The sequence below is a fragment of the Ips typographus genome, linkage group LG2 (assembly GCF_016097725.1).
Source record: "Ips typographus isolate SLU linkage group LG2, UJ_Ityp_2.0, whole genome shotgun sequence".
Lineage (NCBI taxonomy): Eukaryota > Metazoa > Arthropoda > Insecta > Coleoptera > Curculionidae > Ips > Ips typographus.
In genome coordinates this window covers 6,170,899-6,195,895 of record NC_138423.1, presented here as the reverse complement: position 1 = coordinate 6,195,895, position 24,997 = coordinate 6,170,899, and the positions used below count along the sequence as shown (strand labels likewise).

General features: G+C 35.7%; 1 protein-coding gene across 2 annotated transcripts in view; it reads right to left on the bottom strand.

The window, feature by feature from the left end:
* Positions 1–24,997, bottom strand: part of rhea (Talin_middle and talin-RS domain-containing protein rhea) — a 100,551-nt gene that overhangs the window by 14,061 nt on the left and 61,493 nt on the right. The window contains exons 22-36 of one of the 2 annotated variants that reach the window (XM_081973114.1): positions 20,459–20,714; positions 20,253–20,408; positions 19,949–20,198; positions 19,646–19,895; positions 15,943–16,091; positions 15,349–15,760; positions 13,592–13,782; positions 8,238–8,354; positions 4,532–4,664; positions 4,089–4,474; positions 1,682–1,824; positions 1,511–1,626; positions 1,254–1,455; positions 1,055–1,197; positions 932–995 (exon numbers count right to left, since the gene is read on the bottom strand). In XM_081973114.1, the coding sequence (XP_081829240.1) occupies positions 932–995; positions 1,055–1,197; positions 1,254–1,455; positions 1,511–1,626; positions 1,682–1,824; positions 4,089–4,474; positions 4,532–4,664; positions 8,238–8,354; positions 13,592–13,782; positions 15,349–15,760; positions 15,943–16,091; positions 19,646–19,895; positions 19,949–20,198; positions 20,253–20,408; positions 20,459–20,714 (2,968 nt within the window). Of the gene's footprint in view, positions 1–931; positions 996–1,054; positions 1,198–1,253; positions 1,456–1,510; positions 1,627–1,681; positions 1,825–4,088; positions 4,475–4,531; positions 4,665–8,237; positions 8,355–8,705; positions 9,434–13,591; positions 13,783–15,348; positions 15,761–15,942; positions 16,092–19,645; positions 19,896–19,948; positions 20,199–20,252; positions 20,409–20,458; positions 20,715–24,997 lie in introns of those variants that run through there. The other variant, XM_081973115.1, reaches the window with a different exon arrangement.

The following is a 24,997-nucleotide window of genomic DNA, read 5'->3' as shown; positions in this document are numbered from 1 at the left end:
TAAAACAAAGTATAGAGTCCTTTATTTACAAGTTTGGTTATTGGCAAGATAAACAAAGCCAAAATGCGGTGTTGTCAGTTGTATACAGCCAGTATCAAAGTTTATGCGTGGGTGTATGTTTCAATTACGTTTAAATCGATATTTAAATCAAAAAAGTATTGTAACAATTATTGTTGCTATTGAATACAGTAAAATTCGCCAAATAAATGTCTTTAAACATTACTAATATGTATAGAAAGCGTTGAGTTGGCAACATCGCGTAATGCTCGTCTTACAACTCAACTATTCCTCCATTCATTACTGTTTCTAGATTGCCCCCACTTAGCAACAAACAGACACATGTACTGTCTCTGGCGGCCATATTTTTACGTCTCTCACGCCGCGCGCCCGCTTCTTTCTAAGTAGATGTTGTCCGTAAACAATAAGACGATTTATGAATGACTTGCGGGGTCTATACTTGTATTATAAGTCTATGATTTTTAGTGTCAAAAATTAACTCGCAAACCTCACAAATGACCAGATTTGAATCCTTTTGAATTTTAAAGTAAAAAATACAATAACCCAAGTAGACATTTTTGTCAATTTTGAATAATATCCAGTGAGCGTAGAAAATAAAGACTATCCCCCAATATCGACGCATCTAAACAGTTTTGAAGAATGTCATTCACATCACATAACGAGTACTCATTTCATAATTACTTGTTCCAAAATTGGTCCAACAGGTCTGACAGTTAAAAGCAAAAAAACGATTTTTTAAACTGAACTTTGGAGGTCTGTGTCTTCCTTAGGAAGCGTTCTTCAGGAAATTGACAAACTTATTTTTTGATGGGCTATCGATTGGTGAATAATTGTCATTACACCCTGTATAGTATATGCTACTCAGAAACGGTACATAGCAACACAGGGAAGAACGACACACCTTTTGACTCACCGTGAATCCTGTTCGGGGACCGAACTCGTGTAACCGTCAGTCTCGTCACCGGACGTTTCGTAACCTGAAAATTGTTATTACGATTAAATCAGATGTCTTAACTCAACCACTGGCAAAACAAACCTCTCAACTTATATTTGGCTTTCCTTATGGCAACCAATTTATTTTTAGCTTCTTCTAACTCTCGTTCTATCCTGCAGACTTCGGTTTGGGCGTCAATTTCTTGTGCGATACCACCTACCATCCGACGATTAATAATTAAGTACCTTGAAAGAAAAATGCACTGTTACGCAATGAACTCTGTTAAAATGGAAACGCCAACCTTTCCTCTTCCACCTGTTTGGCTTGTTGGGCGGCCCGTACCAAACTATCCGTAGAACGAATAACCGCATTGCCAGCTGCGTGAAGACGCCGCGTTGCTTCCGTATCACCTTCCGCTTTTACCTTGCAAGCCACCAACAAATGGGCGGTTGAACTGGCTACTTGTTTTGCAGCCGCTATCAGTTTATCTTCGCTTCCCAGTCCTGATAACACACTAACATCACAATCGAAGACAAAAACTATGAGACAATGTTTTACCTTGTACCAAAGCATTGGCACTTTCGACTAAACTGTGAGTGGCTGCGGCTACCAGTCGCGCAGCTGATATTAAACCTTCTGACCATTGTCCATCGTCAGAGGAAGATGTTGGATACCTACAATTATTTACTAGTTCAGGGGAAAAATGGTGATAATTAGCCAAAGTCTAACCTAGACATCTTGCCGCTATCGATTAGTTCTCTTTGGGCGGCGCTGGCCGCTTTGATCAATGCGGAAGTGGCCGTTGTAATTGATTTGGCTGCTTCCAAGATGATTTCGTCGAAGTTCATCGAATCTAAGTTTGCGTCTTGTGCCTGAAAATTTAATTAGTCCTTAAACCATCAATGTTTAACATAGAGTAAAGTTGATTACTTCCGAAAAATAATCAGATCATTCTAATTCTGGCCGACCCATCTTGGGCGCCAAAAATTCGTTCAACTTATTCTATTCTCACGAGAATTATTGTACAGGGTGGTCCAGTTTTAAATGTCAATAATTCACCATTCGATAGCCCATCAAAAAATAAGTTCACATACATTATGTCATTTTCCTGAAAAATGCTTCCCAAGGAAAATACAGTCCATAAATGTTCAGTTTAAAAAATCAGTTTCTTGTCATAACTGTCAGACTACTGGAGCAATTTTAACCAAATTTAGAACAATTAATATCCATTATGTGTGTGTGTTTGTCGAAACTGTCTCCTGTCTCCAGGGGTGTGAATACAGAAAGATGGTTTTAATTTTTCTGCCTTATTCTGTACGTCACTGGATATTTTTCAAAAATTTCAATTTTATTTTTACTTTACTTGTTTAATTTGACAAAATAAGTATCTCTTAGAAAATTATCATTTGAAACTTTGTTTACAAGCAACAACCCAACCATAAAAACTGTCTTAAAACGGTGAAAATTGACTTAAGAAGCTTAAAAAAGTCTTTGTAGCCAGTTTTCATAGTTTACAGACCAATTGAAAGACTTTAGTTTTGAAAATTGACTTAGAAACCACTAAATTTACTTTGAAACTGTGAAAATTGACTTGAGAGGCTTAAAAACTCTCTTTGTAGTCAGTCGTTATAGTTTTCAGAGAAGTTGAAAAACTTTAGTAGTGAAAATTGACTTGTAGCCATGAAAACTACTTTATCTAAAATTTGTGACAACAAATTCACACATTTCAACCTGAAAATTGACTTGGATACCAAAAGTGACTCTGAACCAATGAAAAGTCACATCAAAAGCTTAAATTTTGCATTTGGAGTAAGTTTTCATAATTTGAAAATACATTTCAATATTTTAGTTCTTAAATACAGAATATTGAAATTGTCTTGAAGACTAACTTTTCAGGTTTTTTTACTTTGCTTTGCATTTTCTTAGAACTCTGGACTATTTTTAGGGCTTTAACACTGCTTTCAACTTGGAAAATGGAGGTTTACCTTCACCAAGTTTTTGACATAGCAGACTTAAAAAATTATTTTTTTTCTAATTTTGGCATATAAAGTGACACTTTTCAAAACTGATTAAAGTGGCAAAACGTTTTACTTTTCGTAACTAGTTATGAAAAGTTAATTTTATCACTCCCTGTTTTTATGCATTTCCGTAGAAACATATGGGCAACATCCATCATAACATGTCGTTGTCACAGTTTATACAAGGTGCTATGAAAGTGAATATTTGTGTTAAATCACTTTAAAAGATGGTATTCACAGCTTTTTGGTCAAAATTAGAAAAAATTATGTATGCAACACGTTTCGAAAATGTCTTATGGTGTAACTCATTCAAATTGTAGGACCTCGCTGCGCTCGCCCTACAAACATTCATTCGTTACACAAAATCGAACTTTTCGTAACTGGTTACATAAATAGCTATTATTAAATTGACTTCTAGACGCTTCACTGTGCTTTAAGACTGAAAAATCGAATTTTAAACTATTTTTTATAGTAAAAGTTAAGTTTCAGACTCTTCATTGATGAAAGTAAACAATTTTTGCATTAAATGCTACGATAATAGTCTTCAACTCTAATTTTTAGATTAAAATTAGTCCGATAATTCGGACTGTTACCGGTGTTCAATTGAATAAAAAAAAATAAAGTTTGAATTGAATGAGCAGTTGATAAATTATAACTAAACATTAGTCAAAAAATCCTGTTATTGACTATTTTCGGTGTACTTGTTCCAAATTTGATCAAAATTGGTCCAACGGTTTGACAGTTGTAACAAAAAAAAACGATTTATAAAATTGAATTTTGGAGGTCTGTGTCTTCCTTAGGAAGCGTTCTTCAGGAAAATGACATAAATGCTTGTCAACTTATTTTTTGATGGGCTATCGATTTGTGAATTATATAATATACCCTGTATACCGGAGTTTTGTCATATTTTACCCATTCTTAAATTAAGCATCCAGAATTTACCTTGTCCTTGGAACTGACGATATGCCACACCTCTATAATAATATGTTTGACTCCTGGGTGTTTGCAAAGCGACAACCAAGAATATCAAACATATCTCATAGCAGTGCAGTGAATCTTGTAAACACCGTACAACATTTGACTATTTCAAATATAAAACTCTTGAAGTTAACACTTACCCGAACATTTTGTCTGGGCCTCAGATTAGCCAATTTCTTGGCAGCAGCTTCGATAGATGCGGCAGCGCCCAGAAGTTCGTTTTCAGCAATCACCTTGAGGTCGTTAGGATCCACCCAATCAGAGCCTTTCAGCCTTTTTGCCAAGCTCACAAGTTCGGTTACGGATTGGGCAATTTTTCGCGAAATAATTGGTAAAGTTTGCTTCATATCGGCAGATCCGTTGCCTTCTAGGATGGTGATCAGCAACTGTCTGAAGTCTTTAGCGCACTCGTGTCCTGCGTCCAGTGTGTCCTTTCGCAGTTCGGGCGTTTCCGCTAATTTAAATGCAGCGCTTTTGCATGTTATCAACATGTCGGAGATGGCTTTTCTTGATAGGTTTGCGGCCGCTGCAAAGAATTGTTAGAGTTTGATGGTTTTTTTTTGCAAGGTGTAAGAAGCTTTACCAATGATGTCATCTTGTTTGTTGCTTATTCCTGCTGCTACGGATTTTGCTGTAGCTGTGGTAATCGCTTTGGTACATCTAATCAAGTCTTCTGCAGTCACATTTGGTTTGCACATCTCATTCGAGTAAATAGTCTACAGCAATTACAAGTTAAACATTGTTATTCTTACAAAGTCGACGGTAAGGATAAAGATATAGTCTGTTCAGTGACTTCTGACTGTTGAGTCACAATCAACAAAAAACGTATATCGGTGATTAAATGTGATATTGATTGATTGTCAAAATGATTATAGTTTTAGGTTATAACTTAAGACAGGGGCTACAATAAATTATATAGTGTATTATGACCAATCAAAGTTTATATACCAGCAATTAAACAATTCTTAGAAGATTTAGAATACTTTCAGAGGCTTCTGGCAATTTTTAGAAGGTTTTCAATTGTATTTGGGAGCCTCTGGCAATTTGAAACAATTCTGGTAAGTTGCACCCAGAGTTGGGCAGTATTTCAAATAAAAGTAATTCAAATACTTTTAGTATTTCAAGCCCTTTTAAGTTCCGTTTTTCCGTGTTTTTTGGAATTTCAAATATTTGAATGTTTATTTGAACTACTTTTTTTGGTTTTTGTTATTTTTGATTTGTGGGTTCGTATTTTTATAGTTTTCATGTGTCAATAAACACCTTAATGGGTTGTTTCAATTTAATATCTTATTAAAAACGTCACACCAAAAAAAAAATCAGTAAATTAAAATTAAATTAATCTGGTGATCAGTTTTGAAAACAGTTGCGGGCATCCCAGCTGTCATTTCTCTGTTTGTTTACGTTGATTTTGGTTAGGAATTTAGCAAACATGAAGTGACAGTGTCATATTATTTATAATGTTAGGTTAGGAACGGGTGGCCCGATTTTAGTTCAACTGGCGCTGCGATCTTGAACTTGAAACGCCAATTGTTGTTGTTATTATATAATTAAAGTAGGTAATTTGATCAAAGATAAAAAATAAACCAAGCCTGTTTGGTGGAGATTTTGTAAACCAAAAATTAAATTGCAAGAAAGTGACGCTTTTGCCTCAGACATAAGGGTTATAACGGGGGAGGAGTGTTTCTACTTAATGATTTCAGGCAGATAGATTTTTATGTATTATCAGAGAGTTTACTTGACTGACAGAATAAACTGACATTGAGTATGATGTCTGATATAAAACCAATGCTGCCAGATTATCATCTTTATTCGTTTCTGCTTTTCTTTCCTGTGGAACAGCCCATAAAAATTGAAATTGATATTGCTGATAGAAAGATTTTCGAAATGTTAAAACAACAAACTAGACCAAAATGGTTAGTCTTTTAAGAAATCCAACAATTTAAAATTCAGCAGCAGAAGCATAAGTATTGCAACTATCTGGCAATATTTCAAATACCAGTAATTGCTCAAATATTCAAATCCTTTTTCTGAGTCCTTTAGATTTGAAATACTTTTTTAAGTTTATAGAGTATTTGGTTTTTGAAGATTGAAATACTTTGAGCGGTATTTAATAATCGTTAATTCAAATAATTCAAATACTTTTGCTGAGTATTTTGCCTAGCTCTGGTTGCACCGATGTATTTAAAGGCGTCCTAGATCCCACTTAAGCTAAATTATGCTTTGACTGAGATAGGTCATGTGCAAAATGTCACAGTCAAATGAGGGCCATTAAGAGGTCGTCAATAGTTTAGAGGCCACTGGCACTTTGTTATTGGATTTGACAATTTAAAACGATTCTTCAAAGGTTTAAGACACTTATTTTGGTCTCTGACACTTTTTAGAAGGTTGTCAGTAGCACTTAGAAGTCTTTGGCAGATTCAAAATGGTCCTAGAGGACTCTGATAATTTAAAACAAGTCTGGGAAAGTTTAAGACACTTTTAGAGTTTAGTTTAGAGGCCTCTGGAACTTTTAAAATGGCCTTAGAGGTTTCTCGTAATTTAAATCTATATTATTCTAGTAAAATAAGACATCTTTGTACAGGGTGATTTAGTAAGTTTAAAACACCCCTTTATTTTTTATTTAATCAAAAAATTACCAAATATGGAACTTGGAGATATGTGTCTACTTTAATCCTAGATAATCCATAAGTACACAGAGTGTCCCAAATTTGAGTAACAAACCAATTACTTCGAGTCTAATTTGCTTGTTTGAAACATTCTGTATGACAAAATAAAGGTAATGAACTATCACGTGACGTTGAACGGATACGGATAAGTTGCCCCGTATGGCCACTAGAGAGCGTTAAAGTTGGCTCTAGTTTTTCTTGAAATTCAGAAAATGAATTTCAGAAATGTTAATAATAGTACAAAAATGACGTAAATCTTCATTTGTCAAAATGTCTATTTGCATGGTTGCCACGCCCTACTAAAGTGTCAAAATTGACATAATTTCAACGTCATCTTTCCGAAACGGTGCCAGTTTGAGCAAAATGGACGTCAGATTTGTGTTCCCCAGGTTGAAATTAGTTATCTTACCTACTAATACTACAAAAAGGACGTAAAGTACCATTTGTCAAATGAAAATTTACTTAATTACAAGGTTAAAAAAGTCACTTTGATAGAGCAAAATCCAAAATGTAGTATAGTTCTTCCATTAGTATAGTAGACTCAAAGAATCTCTAATTTAGACTAAATTTCCGTGCACTTTTCCAGGAAACCGTTCATAACTCGCTTATTTGAAACACCCTGTATAAAACCAACGTACAACAAAAGAAAGCTAATGAATGGGGCTATCACGTGACGTTGAGCGGGCACGGCTAAGTTGCCCCGTTTAGCCGCTAGAGGGTCGACGTCAAAGTTGACTCTCGTTTTTTGCAGTTATTCCTCAATATCTCAGGATCGTTTCAAGTTAGAGGTTTTAGGTTTAGTTAGGAATTTTATGGGTTTGTATCTCCTGATTTTTTTGAAAAAAGTTTTTGCAAATTAACTTTAACTGCCTAAATACCTTCAGATTAATAGTATAAAAATCTCCAACATTTAGCCTAAATTAGAAATTTTTTGGCCTACTATACTAACCGCGTCCATATTGGATTTTGCTCAATCAAAATGACATTTTTAACCTTGTAATTAAGTAAATTTTCATTTGACAAATGGTACTTTACGTCCTTTTTGTACTATTAGTAGGTAAGATATTTAGACAATGGAAGTTAATTGTCAAAATTAAAATTTTTTTACAAAAAATCAAAAGGTACACCAACCAATAAAATTTTTTAGAATTCTAGTTTTTAATTTTTTAAGGTCACACGGTGCATATTACAGAAAAAGTGTTAAGATGATAAAAGTCACGTACCATCAAAGTGTGTTTGTGGTAAAAATTCGGACGTCTAACTTGAAGGATTCCTGAGATATTGAGCAAAAACAAAAAAAAAACCAGAGCCCAAATTTGACGCCCTCTAACGGTCAAACGGGCCAACTTAGCTGCCTCATTCATATTAGCTTTCTTTTGTTATATGACGTGCATTTTCAGGATGTTTCAAATAAGCCAGCTATTCACGATTTTCTGTTCGTTTCGATTCACGAAATTCCACTTAGAATCCAAAAATTGAATTAAAATTTTTAAAAAAGTTTGTTTGTTACTCAAATTTGATTCTAGAAATCAGTCTAGAAATAAAGTAGACGCTGGTATCTATAAAATTCATATTTGGTTTTGTTGAAAAAAAAAATGTTTAACTTAACTTAACTTAACTTACCCTCATTTCCTGACCGATGGCTTCCACCGTAGACTCTAAAGCTCTGGTGCCTCTAGTGTGTTCGTCCTCCACTGCTTTCACGGTTTTAAGCAACGATGTCACGTTGGTTACCATTATCTGCAATTAAGACGTTTCATTGAAATTAAATGCAACAGCGCTTAACATCAACATCAATCATTGGACATGCTTTTTTAGCAAGGATGACACTCTCTCAGACGACAGTTTTTAAATTGACGTCCGCTTTAGTTAGTTTTTAGGGGAAACACAATACATAGAAACGTCTGGAATTCTAACAGAAATAGAATAAATAGATTATTTACATACAGGAACAATCAGGAGATTGTTCTGGATGTTGAACCAATGAAAAACTAGGTAACACTCACTTTTTATGCAAAAACTACCTTACAATACATACCGTGTGGATAACGCTTTCTTGAAGAAACTTTAAATTAACTAAAACTTGTAAAATAGTTTTATAAGTATGATTTATTGAAATCCTCAAAGGAGTTACTACAAACGAATATTAGTAGTAGACAAACTGTCCCTAGCAAATTTCGTATGGTTATCATTTCCAAAAGTAAAAAAATAGAAAAATTGCTCAGTTTCGAGTGTAAAAGCTTTCAAATGACTAGATATAATGTTTTGAGATATGGTAGTACATGTTTTGACCTTTTGGAGTCTTTAACTCATCAATTATTATAAGAGTTGTGTCTTTTTGCAAATATGGATGAAGTAGCAGTATTAAGTAGCATTTGAAGTATCAACATTGAACCAAGAGCAACGCAATTTGTTGATTTCTTACACTAAAGTATATTTATGAAAAAGTGTTTCTGGATATTGTAAAGCTAACCAATAAAACTTTAATCTACTTGTAACCGTTGAGAAATGTTATCAACATTTACTGTGATTTAACGTCATAACTGAACAACATAAACAACCAAATCATGCTGTAGAAACAACGAGACTTTGGGATTAATTAATGGTCAAAACATACACTAAACCAATCAAAACAAAAAAAAACACACACAAATAACAAAAAATTAAGTGATAGTAACGAGACATTGCACAATATCGGATTGGATGTTCTCCGCATCCGTGCAACTCTCGGAGTTGACGTTTTCTTTGCTGTCGCTCAGCAACCGCAGCAGCTCCTCCTCCTGATCCGACACCCACCAATCGGTGTCCGAGTCGATTACCTAATCAACCAATCAAAACATGTGCGTTAGCCCGACACCAGTGAAAGTGTACATGTGTGTGTCAACTTCACCTCGGTGGACTTTAAATAACAACCGGTCACATGTTTTGATTGATACGAGGGGGGGGCCAGTCGAGGTTATTTTGCGGAGTTACTTCGGTGTCGGATTGTAATTTGCGGATGATTATTGTTACTTAAAGTCCACCACAATGTGATTGTTAAATCGACAGTTACGGTGACAAGACAGTGTTGTTAATGGCGACTGATTAATAGGTGCGACACTGATTTGTTAAGATTTTAAGCAAGTTTTACACCAAAAGTAATTGCACATTTGTGTTTTACCAATGTTTTTGTCACAAATTCATGAACTTCTTGGACCAGAATGTGATTTCATTTTGTGCACCTACCAAACTTGCTTGCTTGCAACCTAGAGAATTTAGTGTTTGGGTATAGTCTATTCAGTGACTTATATTACCTATTTTCAGGTTATAACTTGAAGCAGAGGATAGAAAAATTATATAGCTTTAGAGGGTTTCAATCGTATTTAGAAGGCTCTGGCAATTTGAAACAATTTCTAGAACGTTTCTGGCGGGTTGCACCTATGTTATGCTTTGACTGTGACAGGTCATGTGCAAAATGTCACAGTCAAATGAAAACTTAGCCTAGGGTGTTTCTCTATAGGACTCTGGCACTTTTTAAGAGGTCGTCAATAGTTTAGAGGCCACTGGCACTTTGTTATTGGATTTGACAATTTAAAACGATTCTTCAATGGTTTAAGACACTCATTTTGGTCTCTGACACTTTTTAGAAGGATGTCCTAGAATACCAAAAAGGTCCTAGAGGACTCTGATAATTTAAAACAAGTCTGGGAAACTTTAAGACACTTTTAGAGTTTAGTTTAGAGGCCTCTGGCACTTTTAAAATGGCCTTAGAGGTTTCTCATAATTTAAATCAATTCACAAATCACTAAACAGAGACTACTTACAATCAAATAAAATATCCATCTATATTATTCTAGTAAAATAAGACGTCTTTGTACAGGGTGATTTAGTAAATTTAAAACACCCCTTTATTTTTTATTTTATCAAAAAATTACCAAATATGGAAGTTGGAGATATGTGTCTACTTTAATCCTAGATAATCCATAAGTACACAGAGTGTCCCAAATTTGAGTAACAAACCAATTACTTCGAGTCTAATTTTCTTGTTTGAAACATTCTGTATGACAAAATAAAGGTAATGAACTATCACGTGACGTTGAACGGATACGGATAAGTTGCCCCGTATGGCCACTAGAGAGCGTTAAAGTTGGCCCTAGTAGCTTGAAATTCAGAAAATGAATTTCAGAAATGTTAATAATAGTACAAAAATGACGTAAAGCTTCATTTGTCAAAATGCCTATTTGCATGGTTGCCACGCCCTACTAAATTGACATAATTTCAACGTCATTTCTCCGAAACGGTGCCAGTTGGAGCAAAATGGACGTCAGATTTGTGTTTCCTTGGCCTAGGGTGCTTTTAAATATGTCGGTGCAAATGACCTTTAGAGAACACTTGTAGAACCCTCTGACACGTCTTAGAAGGTTGTAGCATTTAAGGGTCATTGTCACTTTCTTAATAGATCTAGAAGCTTTTGACAATTTAAAACAATTCTTGGAAGGTTTAAGACAGTTTTGTAGAAGCCTCTGGCAATTTCTAGAAAATTTGCAGTATAATTTAGGGAGCTAAAATGGCCCTAGGGACACCTGATAACTTAAAACAATTCTTGGAAAGTTTAAGGCACTTTCAGAGACCTCTGACACTTTTTAGAAAGTTGCCAGTAGCACTAAGAGGTCTCTGGTAGATGCAAACGGATCCTAGAGGCCTCTGACAATTTAAAACAGTTTTGGGAAAGTTTAGGACAGTTGTAGAGGGCTCTGGAACTTTTCAGAAGTATTTAGAGGTCTTAGGCACATTCAAAACGGTCCTAGAGGCCTCTGACTATGTAAAACAACTCCAGAACGGTTTAAGATACTTGTAGAAGCATCTGGCACTTTTTAGAAGGTTGTCAGTTGCATTGAGAGATCTATGAAACTTTCAAAATGGTCCTAGAGGCTTTTGGCAATTTAAAATAGTTCTGGGAAAGTTTAAGACAGTTGTAGAGGGCTCTGGAACATTTCAGAAAGTTTTTAGGAGTATTTAAAGGCCTTGGGTACATTCAAAACGGTCCTAGAGGTCTCTGATAATTTAAGGCAACTCCAGAAAGGTTTAAGACACTTGTGGAAGCTTCTGGCAGTTTTTAGAAGGTTGTCAGTTGCATTGAGAGGTCTATGGAACTTTCAAAATGGTCCTAGAGACCTTTGGCAATTTACAACAGTTCTGGAAAAATTTAAGACAATTGTAAAGGGCTCTGGAACTTTTCAGAAGTATTTAGAGGCCTTGGGCACATTCAAAATCGTCGTAGAGGCCTCTGACAATTTAAAGCAACTCCAGAAAGGTTTAAGACACTTGTGAAAGCCTCTGGCAGTTTTTAGAAGGTTATCAGTTGCATTGAGAGGTCTATGAAACTTTCAAAATGGTCCTAGATGCCTTTGACAATTTAAAACAGTTTTTGGAAAATTTAAGGCAGTTGTAGAGGGCTCTGGAACTTTTCAGAAGTATTTAGAGGTCTTAGGCACATTCAAAACGGTCCTAGAGGCCTCTGATAATTTAAAGCAACTCCAGAAAGGTTTAAAACACTTGTGGAAGCTTCTGGCACTTTTTAGAAGGTTGTCTGTTGCATTGAGAGGTTTATGGAACTTTCAAAACGGTCCTAGAGGCATTTGACAATTTAAAACAGTTTTGGAAAGTTTAAGACAGTTGTAGAGGGCTCTGGAACTTTTCAGAAGTATTTAGGTTGTCAGTTGCATTGAGCATTTTTTTCAAAATGGTCCTAGAGACCTCTGGCAATTTCTTCAATTTTTCAAATTTTTTGGGAAAATTTCACACAGTCATAGAGGGCTCTGGTACTTTTCAGAAAGTTCCCAGCAGCTTTTAAAGGTCTTTGGCACATTGAAAACGGTGCCAGTTAGTCCAGTTGAGGCAACTGACAATTTGAAATAACTCTAGAAAGGTTTAAGATACTTGTAGAACGTCCGAGCACTTTTTAGAAGGTTCTCAATCGCATTTAGAGCTCTATGTAACTTTCAAAATGGTCCTAGAGACCTGTGGCAATTCAAAACAGTTTCGGGAAAGTTTAATACAGTTGTAGAGGGCTCTGCAACTTTTCAGTAGCATTTAGAGACTAAAAGTATTTTTAAATAAATAATGATCTATGAATAAGCACTTATACATCTTATCCGCAACTCACAAGTGAACTATAATATAGCACACAAAAAATAATGACTTAACTTTCCTTTTTGTTTTTGAGTGTTGGCAACATGGAAATTTTGATCAAATAAGTTGAATGGAAATAGCGTGTCCTATGTTGGTAAAACCACAGCTAAAATTACGTTTTACACTGATAAAATTCGTCCTAGAATTTGCTTTATAAATAAATTAAAGTGCGGTGTAAAACCTGCTTTAACACTAGAATATTTATTTGCAAGTTTGATAGTGTTGGTTAAAATACAGTTTGATGGTTAATGAAAGATTATATTGTTAAAGAAAATTACATGTGATTAATAAGATCTGATATTTGACTAATGTTGACTGTACTGGACATTGTAAATATATTAGGTTCACATTTGACAAACTAAATTATTAATTTCATAATTTATGTTGTTAATTTAAGGTTCTTATAAGAAGCAAGTCATGTTTGGCATTTCAGCAGACAATTATTTTTTTCGAAAATATAAATTAACTACATTGGTTTTCAAACTTCTTTTCCAGTGAAGAATCAAGTGAATGAACAAAGTTTTGATTGAAATAAATTAATCTTTGACAGCAAGAGTGCAGACTACTTTTCCTAAAAATAACTATTTCAACTGTAAGTCCCAATATTTTCAGTAGGAAATAGCGATAGAAACTTGTTATTTCCATAGTAAACGATGTTTTCTTTCACTACGTGCATTTGAAACATAAAAATCAATGCTCAACTACGAGAGATATTAAAACAAACAAGCATTGACCTCATGCGTTATTTGTCCAGTTTTAGCATACTCAGAGGATGTAATAAGAAGATTTAGATAGGATTTTTTTACCTTTGCGCTGTCTTTTAAATGGGCCATTGCCGGATCGTTAATCGGCTTTCCGCTGGCTGCTTTCGTGGCGTGAATCAGGTCTCCAAGTGCGCTCGCCACATCCCTAACCGCGTTTATTAGCATCACCTGGGAGTCTGGATTATCCGAACCTAAACTGGCCGCTCCGAGTTTAACTACTTCAGCCAGTTGCACTGAAAAATAATTGTTTATTCCCCAGTGTGGTTTGTATATATTTGAAAACAATTACATATTTTAAAATTGTAGGAAGTTTGGGTGTGGTCTCAAAATTTTTTTTTCTCGTTTACGTCCAATAATTCGATCAAACCTACGCCGGAAATTACATTATAAGGAAAAAATCAAAATGGCCGCCATTTTGGATTGATCTAGGTTAGGGTTGATGGTACTCGTTTTCGACTAATTTGGGGTCAAGGAATCCATTTCTGCAGTCAGTGTGTCCGTATATGTTACTCGGTTCGAGAAACTTAACTTTTCGTAAAAATCTGGGTTTGAGGGAGAGTTACGCAAAAATGAACGTCATCACTGAATTCCTCATCCTTGATTTAGTAAAAAACGAGTACAAACTTGATTTTTTACGAAAATGTCAAAATGAGGCTTGTGCAGGCCATTTGCAATTTCCGCCATTTTGGATCGAAATAGCATAGGGTTGATGGTACTCGTTTTCGACTAATTTGGGGTCAAGGAATCCATTTCTGCAGTCAGTCAGTCTGTATCTGTCACTCAGTTTAAAAAGATTGTCTTTTTATTAAAAAAATGGGTTTAAATACAAATTGTGAAAAAATTAACGTCACCACTGAATTCCTCATCCTCGATATAGTAGAAAACGAGTACAAACTTGATATTTTACGAAAATGTCAAAATTACGCTTGTGGAGGCCATTTGCAATTTCCGCCATTTTGGATCGAATAGCATAGGGTTGATGGTACTCGTTTTCGACTAATTTGGGGTCAAGGAATCCATTTCTGCAGTCAGTGTGTCCGTATATGTTACTCGGTGCGAGAAACTTAACTTTTCGTAAAAATCTGGGTTTGGGGGAGAGTTACGTAAAAACGAACGTCATCACTGAATTCCTCATCCTCGATTTAGTAAAAAACGAGTACAAACTTGATTTTTTACGAAAATGTCAAAATGACGCTTGTGGAGGTCATTTGCAATTTCCGCATTTTTCCACTAATTCGGGATCAGGGAATCCATTGCAACTGTCAGTTTCGTCCTTGTAGTATTTTTTATGCTTTTTCGAATGGCGTAGGAACGAATTTCCTACGAATTTAAACAAAAGAGCTACGATTTTTCAAAAAGTAAAAAGATTAAATTTTTGTCAAAAGTGCAATTTTGGCAAATTTTTATTTTGCTTTATAAGGGTTCCAATGCACAGCAAAGGGCATATTTATGCAAAAGAACCTTAAATTAAGTGGAATAAGCACAAAAAAGCACTTTAAAATTTTTCCCTTTTCAAAAAAAAATTGAAAATCACGAAAATTGGTTTATAAACTAAAAAATGAGCAAAATCATGAAAATTGATCAAAATCACGAAAATTGGTCCAAAAACTAAAAAATGAGCAAAATCATGAAAATTGATTTAAAAACTAAAAAATGAGCAAAATCAATCAAATCAAAAATTTTTTCACTAATTGCCCCTAGTTTTGTGCACTACCTTTCAAATTTACTACGAGCCGCCACTGTTACAAAGTTGGATAAAGTGAGTTAAGTTTTTTATAATGAACAAAAAATGAACATACCGATCGTAGCAACAGAGTTCTGGGCAGCGACAGCCAACTGTTCTTGAGAACTGGCAGCACCGGCCACTAGAGTTTTCGTGTCTTCTACCAGCGCTTTGGCCGTCTTCAAAATGTTCTCGCGATGATCGGCAAACGATTCGTTTTCGTTCTCCGGATTCAAGTTTCCGGCCGTGGCGAACATTATGGTGGTTTCCAGGTCTCCTATGATGCCCGAAACGGTGGAGGCGGCGTTGATACAGGCCTGAGTGCCTCTGGATCCGCTCTGCAATGTTGCCAGAACGGTGGCGACCTTTTCGGCCACAATTCTCGAGCAGTCGCCCACTTCTCTCAGGTTAATGTCGTCTCTGGAAATCAAACATTGGCCGCCCGCTTGTACTAGGTCTACGCAGGCGCCACCTAGTTCTTGAACCACCTGTTGATAATCACATAATCATCTTTACTAAGACTACTATGTATCCAAATATTATTTTCCGGAAAAAAACTCCAAAAGAAAACATTTTACTGCATTTAGTAAGCCGGATTATCAAGTTGCTGTCTTGTATTATTTCATTATTCAGTTGATAATACATGTCATACGATAAAAATGCCGTTTACCTCTTTTAATTTCAGGCCGACTTCCCCATTAGTGGCGGCAGCAGCCGCGCCAATGCTATCGTTGGATAATTGGGTAAACTTATGAGAAAGTTGAGCACTCAGGCTTGCCAACTGTTGACTGTCGGTGGCTGCTTTTGTTGCCATTTCACCTAAAATGAAAAATTAAAACTCATTTCAGTTCCATTTTATAAACGTAGTTAATTGTTAATTTCAAAATTCCTCATTACAGGAAAACCCTGTCTGTTCACCGACTTTTGACTGTTGCGTTCTCAATCACCACAGCAAGAAGCGTATATCGGTGATTAAATGTGAATTTAAATAGTTCTGGGAAAGTTTAAGACAATTGTAGAGGGCTCTGGAGCTTTTCAGAAAGTTCTCAGTAGGATTTAGAGGTCTTTGACACACTCAAAACGATCCTGGAGGCCTCAGACAATTTTAAACAAGTCTGGGGAAGGTTAAGACACTTGTAGAATACTCTGGGACATTTTAGAAGGTTTTCAATAGCATTTAGAGGTCTATGAAACTTTCAAAATGATCCTAGAGGCTTCTAGCAATTTAAAATAGTTCTGGGAAAGTTTAAGACAGTTGTAGAGGGCTTTGGAAGTTTTCAGAAAGGTCTCAGTAGGATTTAGAGGTCTTTAGCACACTCAAAACGGTTATCTACACCATTTATATATGTAATTTAGAAAGCATCAGTTGAATTTTAGAAACCATGTGATGGATTTTAGAAATATCACTTGTATTTCGGAAACGGTACATTCAGTATTAGAATAATAACTTTGATTTTAGAAATTGCAAATTGTATTTTAGAACAGTTTCTTGAATTTCAGAAAAGATCAGTCAGATTTTTGACACGGTTATTTGTAATTTGGAAAATTAAAGTTGTATATCAGAAATCTTCACACTAACATTTGGTAAATTAGGTAATTGTGCTGTCATTGTTACAAAGTTATTAAAAGTTTTAGCAAATGAAGATATGCCAGTTTGGATGTAAATTTTGTATTCATTGACAAAGTTATTCTTGTTGGCCTTTTGTAACTCGTAATTGTTACTACATACAGAACAATTCGCTGATATTAAATTAAAAAAATGGACTAATAAACACATAGAAACATAATAAAATTCTGAAATTGAAATTACTTTTTTCAAAATACACGTGACAAATTCTGAAATTAAAATAACTATTCTAATATCCAACAGACCGTTTCTGAAATACAAGCGACTAATCTGAAATCCAACTCACGCTTTCTAAAATCAAATTTATTGCAACATATATTTTCTAAAATCCAAGTGATATTTTCTAAACTACCTGTGTAAATGGTGTAGAAACCTCTGACAATTTAAAACCAGTCTAGGAAGGTTTAAGACACTTGTAGAACCCTCTGGCACATTTTAGAAGGTTCTCAATAGCATTTAGAAGTCTATGAAACTTTCAAAATGATCCTAGAGTCTTCTGGCAATTTAAAATAGTTCTGGAAAAGTTTAAAACAATTGTAGAAGGCTTTGAAACTTTTCACAAATTTCTGAGTAGTATTTAGAGGTGTTTGGCACACTCAAAACGGTCCTAGAGACAATTTTAAATAAGTCTGGGGAAGGTTAAGACACTTGTAGAATACTCTGGCACATTTTACAAGGTTTTCAATAGCATTTAGAGGTCTATGAAACTTTCAAAATGGTCCTGGAGGCTTCTGGCAATTTAAAATAGTTCTGGAAAAATTTAAGACAGTTGTAGAGGGCTCTGGAACTTTTCACAAATTTCTGAATAGCATTTAGAGGTGTTTGGCACACTCAAAACGGTTCTATAGAAACCTCTGACAATTTAAAACCAGTCTGGAAAGGTTTAAGACACTTGTAGAATACTCTGGCACATTTTAGAAGGTTTTCAATAGCATTTAGAGGTCTATGGAACTTTCAAAATGGTCCTAGAGGCCTCTGGTGATTTAAAATAGTTTTGGAAAAGTTCAAGACAGCTGTAGAGGGCTCTGAAGCTTTTCAGAAAGTTCTCAGTGGGATTTAGAAGTCTATGGCACACTCAAAACGGTTCTATAGAAACCTCTGACAATTTAAAACCAGTCTGGAAAGGTTTAAGACACTTGTAGAATACTCTGGCACATTTTAGAAGGTTTTCAATAGCATTTAGAGGTCTATGGAACTTTCAAAATGGTCCTAGAGGCCTCTGGTAATTTAAAATAGTTTTGGAAAAGTTCAAGATAGCTGTAGAGGGCTCTGGAGCTTTTCAGAAAGTTTTCAGTAGGATTTAGAAGTCTATGGCACACTCAAAACGGTTCTATAGAAACCTCTGACAATTTAAAACCAGTCTGGGAAGGTTTAAGACACTTCTGGCATATTTTAGAAGACTTTCAATAGCATTTAGAGGTCTATGAAACTTGAAAAATAGCCGTAGAGGCCTTTAGTAATTTAAAACAGTTCTGGGAAAGTTTAAAACAGTTGTAGAGGGCTCTGGAACTTTTCACAAATTTCTGAGTAGTATTTAGAGGTGTTTGGCACACTCAAAACGGTCCTAGAGGTTTAAGACAATTTTAAACAAGTCTGGGAAAGGTTAAGACACTTGAAGAGAGCTTTGGCACATTTCAGAAGGCTCACAATAACATTTAGAGGTCTCTAGAACTTTCAAAATAGCCCTAGAGGCCTTTAGTAATTTAAACCACTTCTGGGAAAGTTTAAGACAGTTGTAGAGGACTCTCTAACTTTTCTCAGTAGCATTTAGAGGTCTTTGACACCCTCAAAACGGTCCTAGAGGCCTCTGACAATTTAAAACAGTTCTAGGAAAGTTTAAAACAGTTGTAGAGGGCTCTGGAACTTTTCACAAATTTCTGAGTAGTATTTAGACGTATTTGGCACACTCAAAACGGTCCTAGAAGCTTCAGATAATTTTAAACAAGTCTGGGGAAAGTTAAGACACTTGAAGAGAGCTTTGGCACAATTCCGAAGGCTCACAATAACATTTAGGGGTATATAGAACTTTCAAAATAGCCCTAGAGGCCTCTGATAATTTAAAACACTTCTAGGGAAGTTTAAGACAGTTGTAGAAGGCTCTGGAACTTTTCTCAGTAGCATTTAGAGGTCTTTCACACACTCAAAACGGTCCTAGAGGCCTCTGACAATTTAAAACAAGTCTGGGAAGGTTTAATACACTTGTAAAGACCTCTGGCACATTTTAGAAGATTCTCAATAGCATTTAGAAATCTATGGAGCTTTCATGGCGATTTCAAAATGGCTTCAAAAGATTTATGGTAATTTAAATCAAAGTTTCTATGTATACCGTTGGAAAACCCATTTTGCTAGTGCGAATTTAAAACTTTTAGCTTTATCCACACTGTTTAGGCTTAGACTTTGTAGGTTAGATTTCGAAACGCTTAAAGCATCTAAAACACTCTTTAAAATGTGACATCAGTAGCAAACACAAATAACGTTATTAAACAAAAACTTACAGTAAAAACTAATGTTATTCAAGCCACTTTTCACTTCTGGAAATGGTCTATAAACTACTCTATACAAAACGAAAATAGTCAAAACAATTTGACATTAATTGAACCATCAAACTCACTGGTAGTACGATGTTATAAAACACACATTTTTGTTGCGTCATATTCTTTTATGACGCAACAAGAAGTCACTGAACAGACTATAATTTCATAAAATATAGATGAGAGAAAACTATGATTCTGAGTTGGGTACTTACCTGAAATTTTGGCAATATCCTTAGCACACTCCACCATTCTAGTCTGATAGTCCACGTAATTGTCACTGTCCGATATAATCAGCGAAGCTCGATGATCCGACAGGCGTGTAATAGCTCTCGTCAAATTATCCACCACTCCAGATACGATCCCACTTTGAGTGGAAATAATTTCCAGTGATTCCACCAACTCTTGTAAGGCTTGTTTGGTTGAGTCGGCCATTTCGTCCACTTCTTGGTGCAGTTTTTTGGCCTGTAATTATTATTTTCGATATCGCTAACCTAAGATCGTGTAAATGAAAATACCTGTGAATTTCCACCGCAATCTTTAGTGGCATAGACAAACTGTAACGCGCTCTCGGTGACCGATTTGGCTTGGGTGAGCAACTGTTCCTGCTGTTTGGAGTTGGTCATGTTTGAGGCAGCGCCAATTGTGTTCTGAACTAATGGATCGAAATATTGAATCATTTGATTCACCGTATGTCCGATGTTTTCAGCTTCGAATTTGGCCGCGTTCCTTAAAGGTTCTATAGTGTCATTCACACCAGCGGCAGCTCTGAAAACCCTTCGTCTACATCAGTTGTTCTAACATACTAAACGTGGAGCGTACCGTTCCAATTGCTGACTGAAAATAGGTAAAGTGGCATGCCTTCTGGGTTGCAAAGATTGAGATACAGCGTCCATATACGCGGCACTTAACGTTGTAAGATGGTCGCTTAAGATTTGTGCCGCTCGCTCACATTCGTTGCCTCCAGGAGCTAAAACTCTACAATTTGTTTTACCGAAATGTTCTATTCACACCTCAATAGAACCAACCTGATGTCGACTACCAGCTGTTTCATGGAGTCAGAAACGTCTTTGGAGCACTTGGCAAATTGTTGCCAGGTTGAGGGATCTTTGGGCATGACAATCAAGTTTTTAGCTGCTGAAATCACCGAACAGGAACTGTCGATTAGACGATTGCCCACGCTGATTATCGGTTTTTGAGCTTCTCGCGCTTGACCCGATATTTTCGCTGGGATGGTGACAAATTCGCTCGAGCTGGCGTACACGCACAAATCTTCGACTGCATCTATAAATTAAATATTTCAACGGACTCAAACACAAAGTACAGGGTGCTGCATTTTCGATGGTTTTACGGGGTACAGAGAAAACGGTAATAGATAGAAAAAAAGTAGCATACGTGTTCTGATCTCTTTTTCTGAGCTGAGATGACTGGCGAAAAGTGGGCGGCGCAAACTTCTTTTGTTTCAAAGATACGGAGGGTTTTCGAAAATTGGTAATTTTTGAACCTCTTCTGTATTTCAGTTGCTCTTAAAGTTATCAAAAAAGGAAGAACGGTTCCCGGTAGTAGTTTTCATGTAGAATCCAATGGCGTAGTCAGTTTTTTTCTATTCCGTTTAGTTTCTGACATATGACAGTAATGATAGTTGTGTGCAACATCTGGTGACATCTGTACTCAACTCTATGAGTTAGAAAGTACAGATGGCGTTCCAAAATCTAGGAACAGCACCATTAATGCCGCATCATTCGGTAAACACCGATCTGATTGGTTGAAAATGGTGAGGTTTTGTTTTTTGCTTATCAATCCCAATCCTCTGACCGGTTTCGCCGTATTACGGCTCATCAGAGAGGCTATAGGGCTTGATAACCAAAGAACAAAACCTTCGTTCCAGTATAGTCAACTGGATGCCAGAAATGATAGTTGTGTGCAACATCTGGTGACATCTGTACTCAACTCTAGAAGGAAAGAAGGTTTTGTTCTTTGGTTATCAAGCCCTATAGCCTCTCTGATGAGCCGTAATACGGCGAAACCGGTCAGAGGATTGGGATTGATAAGCAAAAAACAAAACCTCACCATTTTCAACCAATATGACAGTAAGTTACATTTTTTTAAATGGAACATCCTATATATTTTTACGTCATTTATTTCTGTTGATTTTTACCTTTTCAACGGTGTATTACAACATATAGGTTTGTAGAGGTTAATCCTGTTATTTAAAAAAAAAGACCTTTGTTAAGCTAAAAAAGGCCAATATCTAAAATACTAAACAAAATCGGAAATCATATAAACTAACACATCAGAAAATTAAATATTTTTAATAAATCTTATTAAAAATATAAGTTACAAACAGTTCTACCGTCACTTTAATAAGAAAAGTGGCCATTTCTATTTTCTACTATTTTTAAGGTAGAAGTTAAAAAAACTGTTTATAAACGACATGTAACATGTTAATATGAACATGGCCAAATTTTGTTTCGACTGTGGGTATTTTTATACATATTATTTAGCACTTTTTTGTTAAGGAAACACTTTTTTTCTAATTACCAAGATTAACATTTTCAAACTTATATGTTTTAATACACCGTTGAAAAAGGAAAAATCAACAGAATTAAATGAACTAAAAATATATAGGGTGTTCCATTTAAAAAAATATAACTTACTGTCATATGTCAGAAACTGAACGTAATAGAAAAAGACTGACTACGCCATTGGATTCTACGTCAAAACTTCTACCGGAAACCGTTTTTCCTTTTTTGATAACTTTAATAGCAAATGAAATACAGAGGAGGTTCCAAAATGACCAATTTTCAAAAACCCCCCGTATCTTTGAAGCAAAAGAAGATTGCGCAGCCCACTCTTCGCCAGTCATCTCAGCTCAGAAAAAGAGATCAGAACACGTATGCTATTTTTTTTCTATCTATTACCGTTTTCTCTGTACCCCGTAAAACCATCGAAAATGCAGCACCCTGTACAGTACAAAGAGCAATGAGAAAAATGGAACTAAAGCTAAAAGATTCTTAATATTTCAGGATAATTTGTTAATAACACAATTTTGACAAAACTCAGGCATTATTTTCAATTTGCAATCATATTAATCTGTGTTTCGTGTGACAAATCACATCTACTAAGCTATGCTAGCAGATAACTTTGGCATTTTTGTGCGGGATGGTTAAACAATTTTTATTTCACTGTTTTTGTATTTGTGCCATCTGGCTGTTTTTATATTCGTGATGTGTACTGTTTTAAAGTGTCTTTCATTGTTACTAAACGTAAGCACTGTTACCCCCTTTTTAAGCAAATTATAGTGTTTTGGTGTATATTTTAAAATTAACTTGACTGACTGGTACACTTTTGTTATCAAGCTTGTGCGGATAGAAGTTTTAACGCCAAACTTTTTCTCCTTTTTTACAGTTATATAAAACCTTGAAAAAGGCATGCAGTGACTGCCGAAACGTTGGTTTAAATAAATTAACAATGTTATGAGGCTAAACACCGCCTTCTGTGTTTGATTTTTAATTAAAAAGGACGAAAATCCCAAGAAATTTTATCCAAACAATATAAACGGATCGTCCAAGAAAATTTTTGGGAAAAAAAATAACACAATTTATATAAATTCATCTTGGAAGACATTTAAAACAACAACAAAACAAATGGCTAGTAAGTTCGGTGACACTTCTGACGTATCATTTTAACTTACAAATTATGTTGATTCCTTTGAAAGTGTATAGAATTTTAAATAGAAACCAAATCAGAAACGAATAACAAAACAAGCTGAAAAGTATACAGAGAGCGGTAAATGTATTGCAATTGACCAAAATTGACCTAATTTAGTTAGGTTATAAGTTAGGTAATCGAATCAAAATTATGGGTTGGCTTTTTTTTTGTTGGCTAAAATATAGGTCAAATTTTGTCATAAACTCAAAAAATGCAATGTCCCGATTTCCCTGAGATAATTCTAATTTTCCGAGAGCTTCCAATGGCTGTTTCTGACTATTTAGGAACCAAGAAATCCGCGGCAACACTGTCGATGAGGCCAAACACGACCCAAATTTTGTTAAGCAGTGTTATCACTGGCATTTAGAGACGAAGAAGAAGAAAACAAATTCTGGAAAGACTCTCTGACACTTTTTAGAAGATTCTCAGTGACATTTAGCGGTTTCTTGCTGATTCAAACTGGCTCGAGATGCCTCTGATACTTTTTATTAGATTCTCTGCAGCATTTAGAGATCTCTGGCACTTCAAACTCGTCCTAGAAGCCTCTGATAATTTAAAACAATTCTGGGAAGATTTAAAACACTTATAGAGGCCTCTGACACTTTTTAGAAGATTCTCAGGAACATTTAGAGGTCTCTGACCCTTTTTAGAAGGTTCTACGTGGCATTTAACGGTTTCCTGCAGATTCAAACTGGCCCTAGAGGCCTCTGGTCATTTAAAACAATTATGAGAACGTTCAGAACACTTGTAGAGGCCTCTGACATTTTAGAAGGTTCTCAGGTGCATTTAGATGTCTCTGGCACTTTCAAAATAATTCTAGAAGTCTCTGGGAATTTAAAACTATTCTGGGAAGATTTAAAACACTTGTAGAGGCCTCTGACACATTTTAGAAGGTTCTCAGGAGCATTTAGAGGTCTCTAGGACTTTCAAAATGGTCCTAGAAGCCTCTGGGAATTATAAACAATTCTGGGAAGGTTTAGAATACTTGTAGAGGCCTCTGACACCTCCTAGAAGGTTCTCAGGAGCATTTAGAGGTCTCTGGCACTTTCAAACATTTGTAGAGGCCTCTGACACTTTTTAGAAGATTCTCAGGAGCATTTAGAGGTCTCTGACACTTTTTAGAAGGTTCTAAGTGGCATTTAGCGGTTTCTTCCAGATTCAAACTGGCCATAGGGGCCTCTGGTAATTTAAAACAATTGTGGGAACGTTCAAAACACTTGTAGAGGCCTCTGACACCTTAGAAGGTTCTCAGGAGCGTTTAGAGGTCTCTGGCACTTTCAAAATGGTCCTAGAAGCCTCTGGGAAATATAAACAATTCTAGGAACGTTCAAAACACTTGTACAGGCCTCTGACACCTCTTAGAAGGTTCTCAGGAGCATTTAGAGGTCTTTGACACTTTCAAAATGGTCCTAGAAGCGTTTGATAATTTAAAACAACTCTGGGAAAGTTTAAGACTCTTGAACAGGTTTCTGACACTTTTAAGAAAGTTCTCAGTGGATTCAGAGGTTTCTTACATAATTCAAACTGACCCTAGAGGCCTCTAGTGATTTAAAACAACTTTGGGAAGGTTTAAAATAGTTGTAGAAGCCTCTGACACCTTCTATAAGGTTATCAGGAGCATTTAGAGGTCTCTGGCACTTTCAAAATGGTCCTAGAAGCCTCTGGGAATTTAAAACAATTCTGGGAATGTTTAAAATACTTGTAGAGGCCTCCGACACCCTTTAGAAGATTTTCACAAGGATTTAAAGGTTTCTGACACTTTCAAAATGGTCCTAGAAGCGTTTGATAATTTAAAGCAACTCTGGGAAAGTTTAAGACTCTTGAACAGGTTTCTGACACCTTTTAGAAAGTTCTCA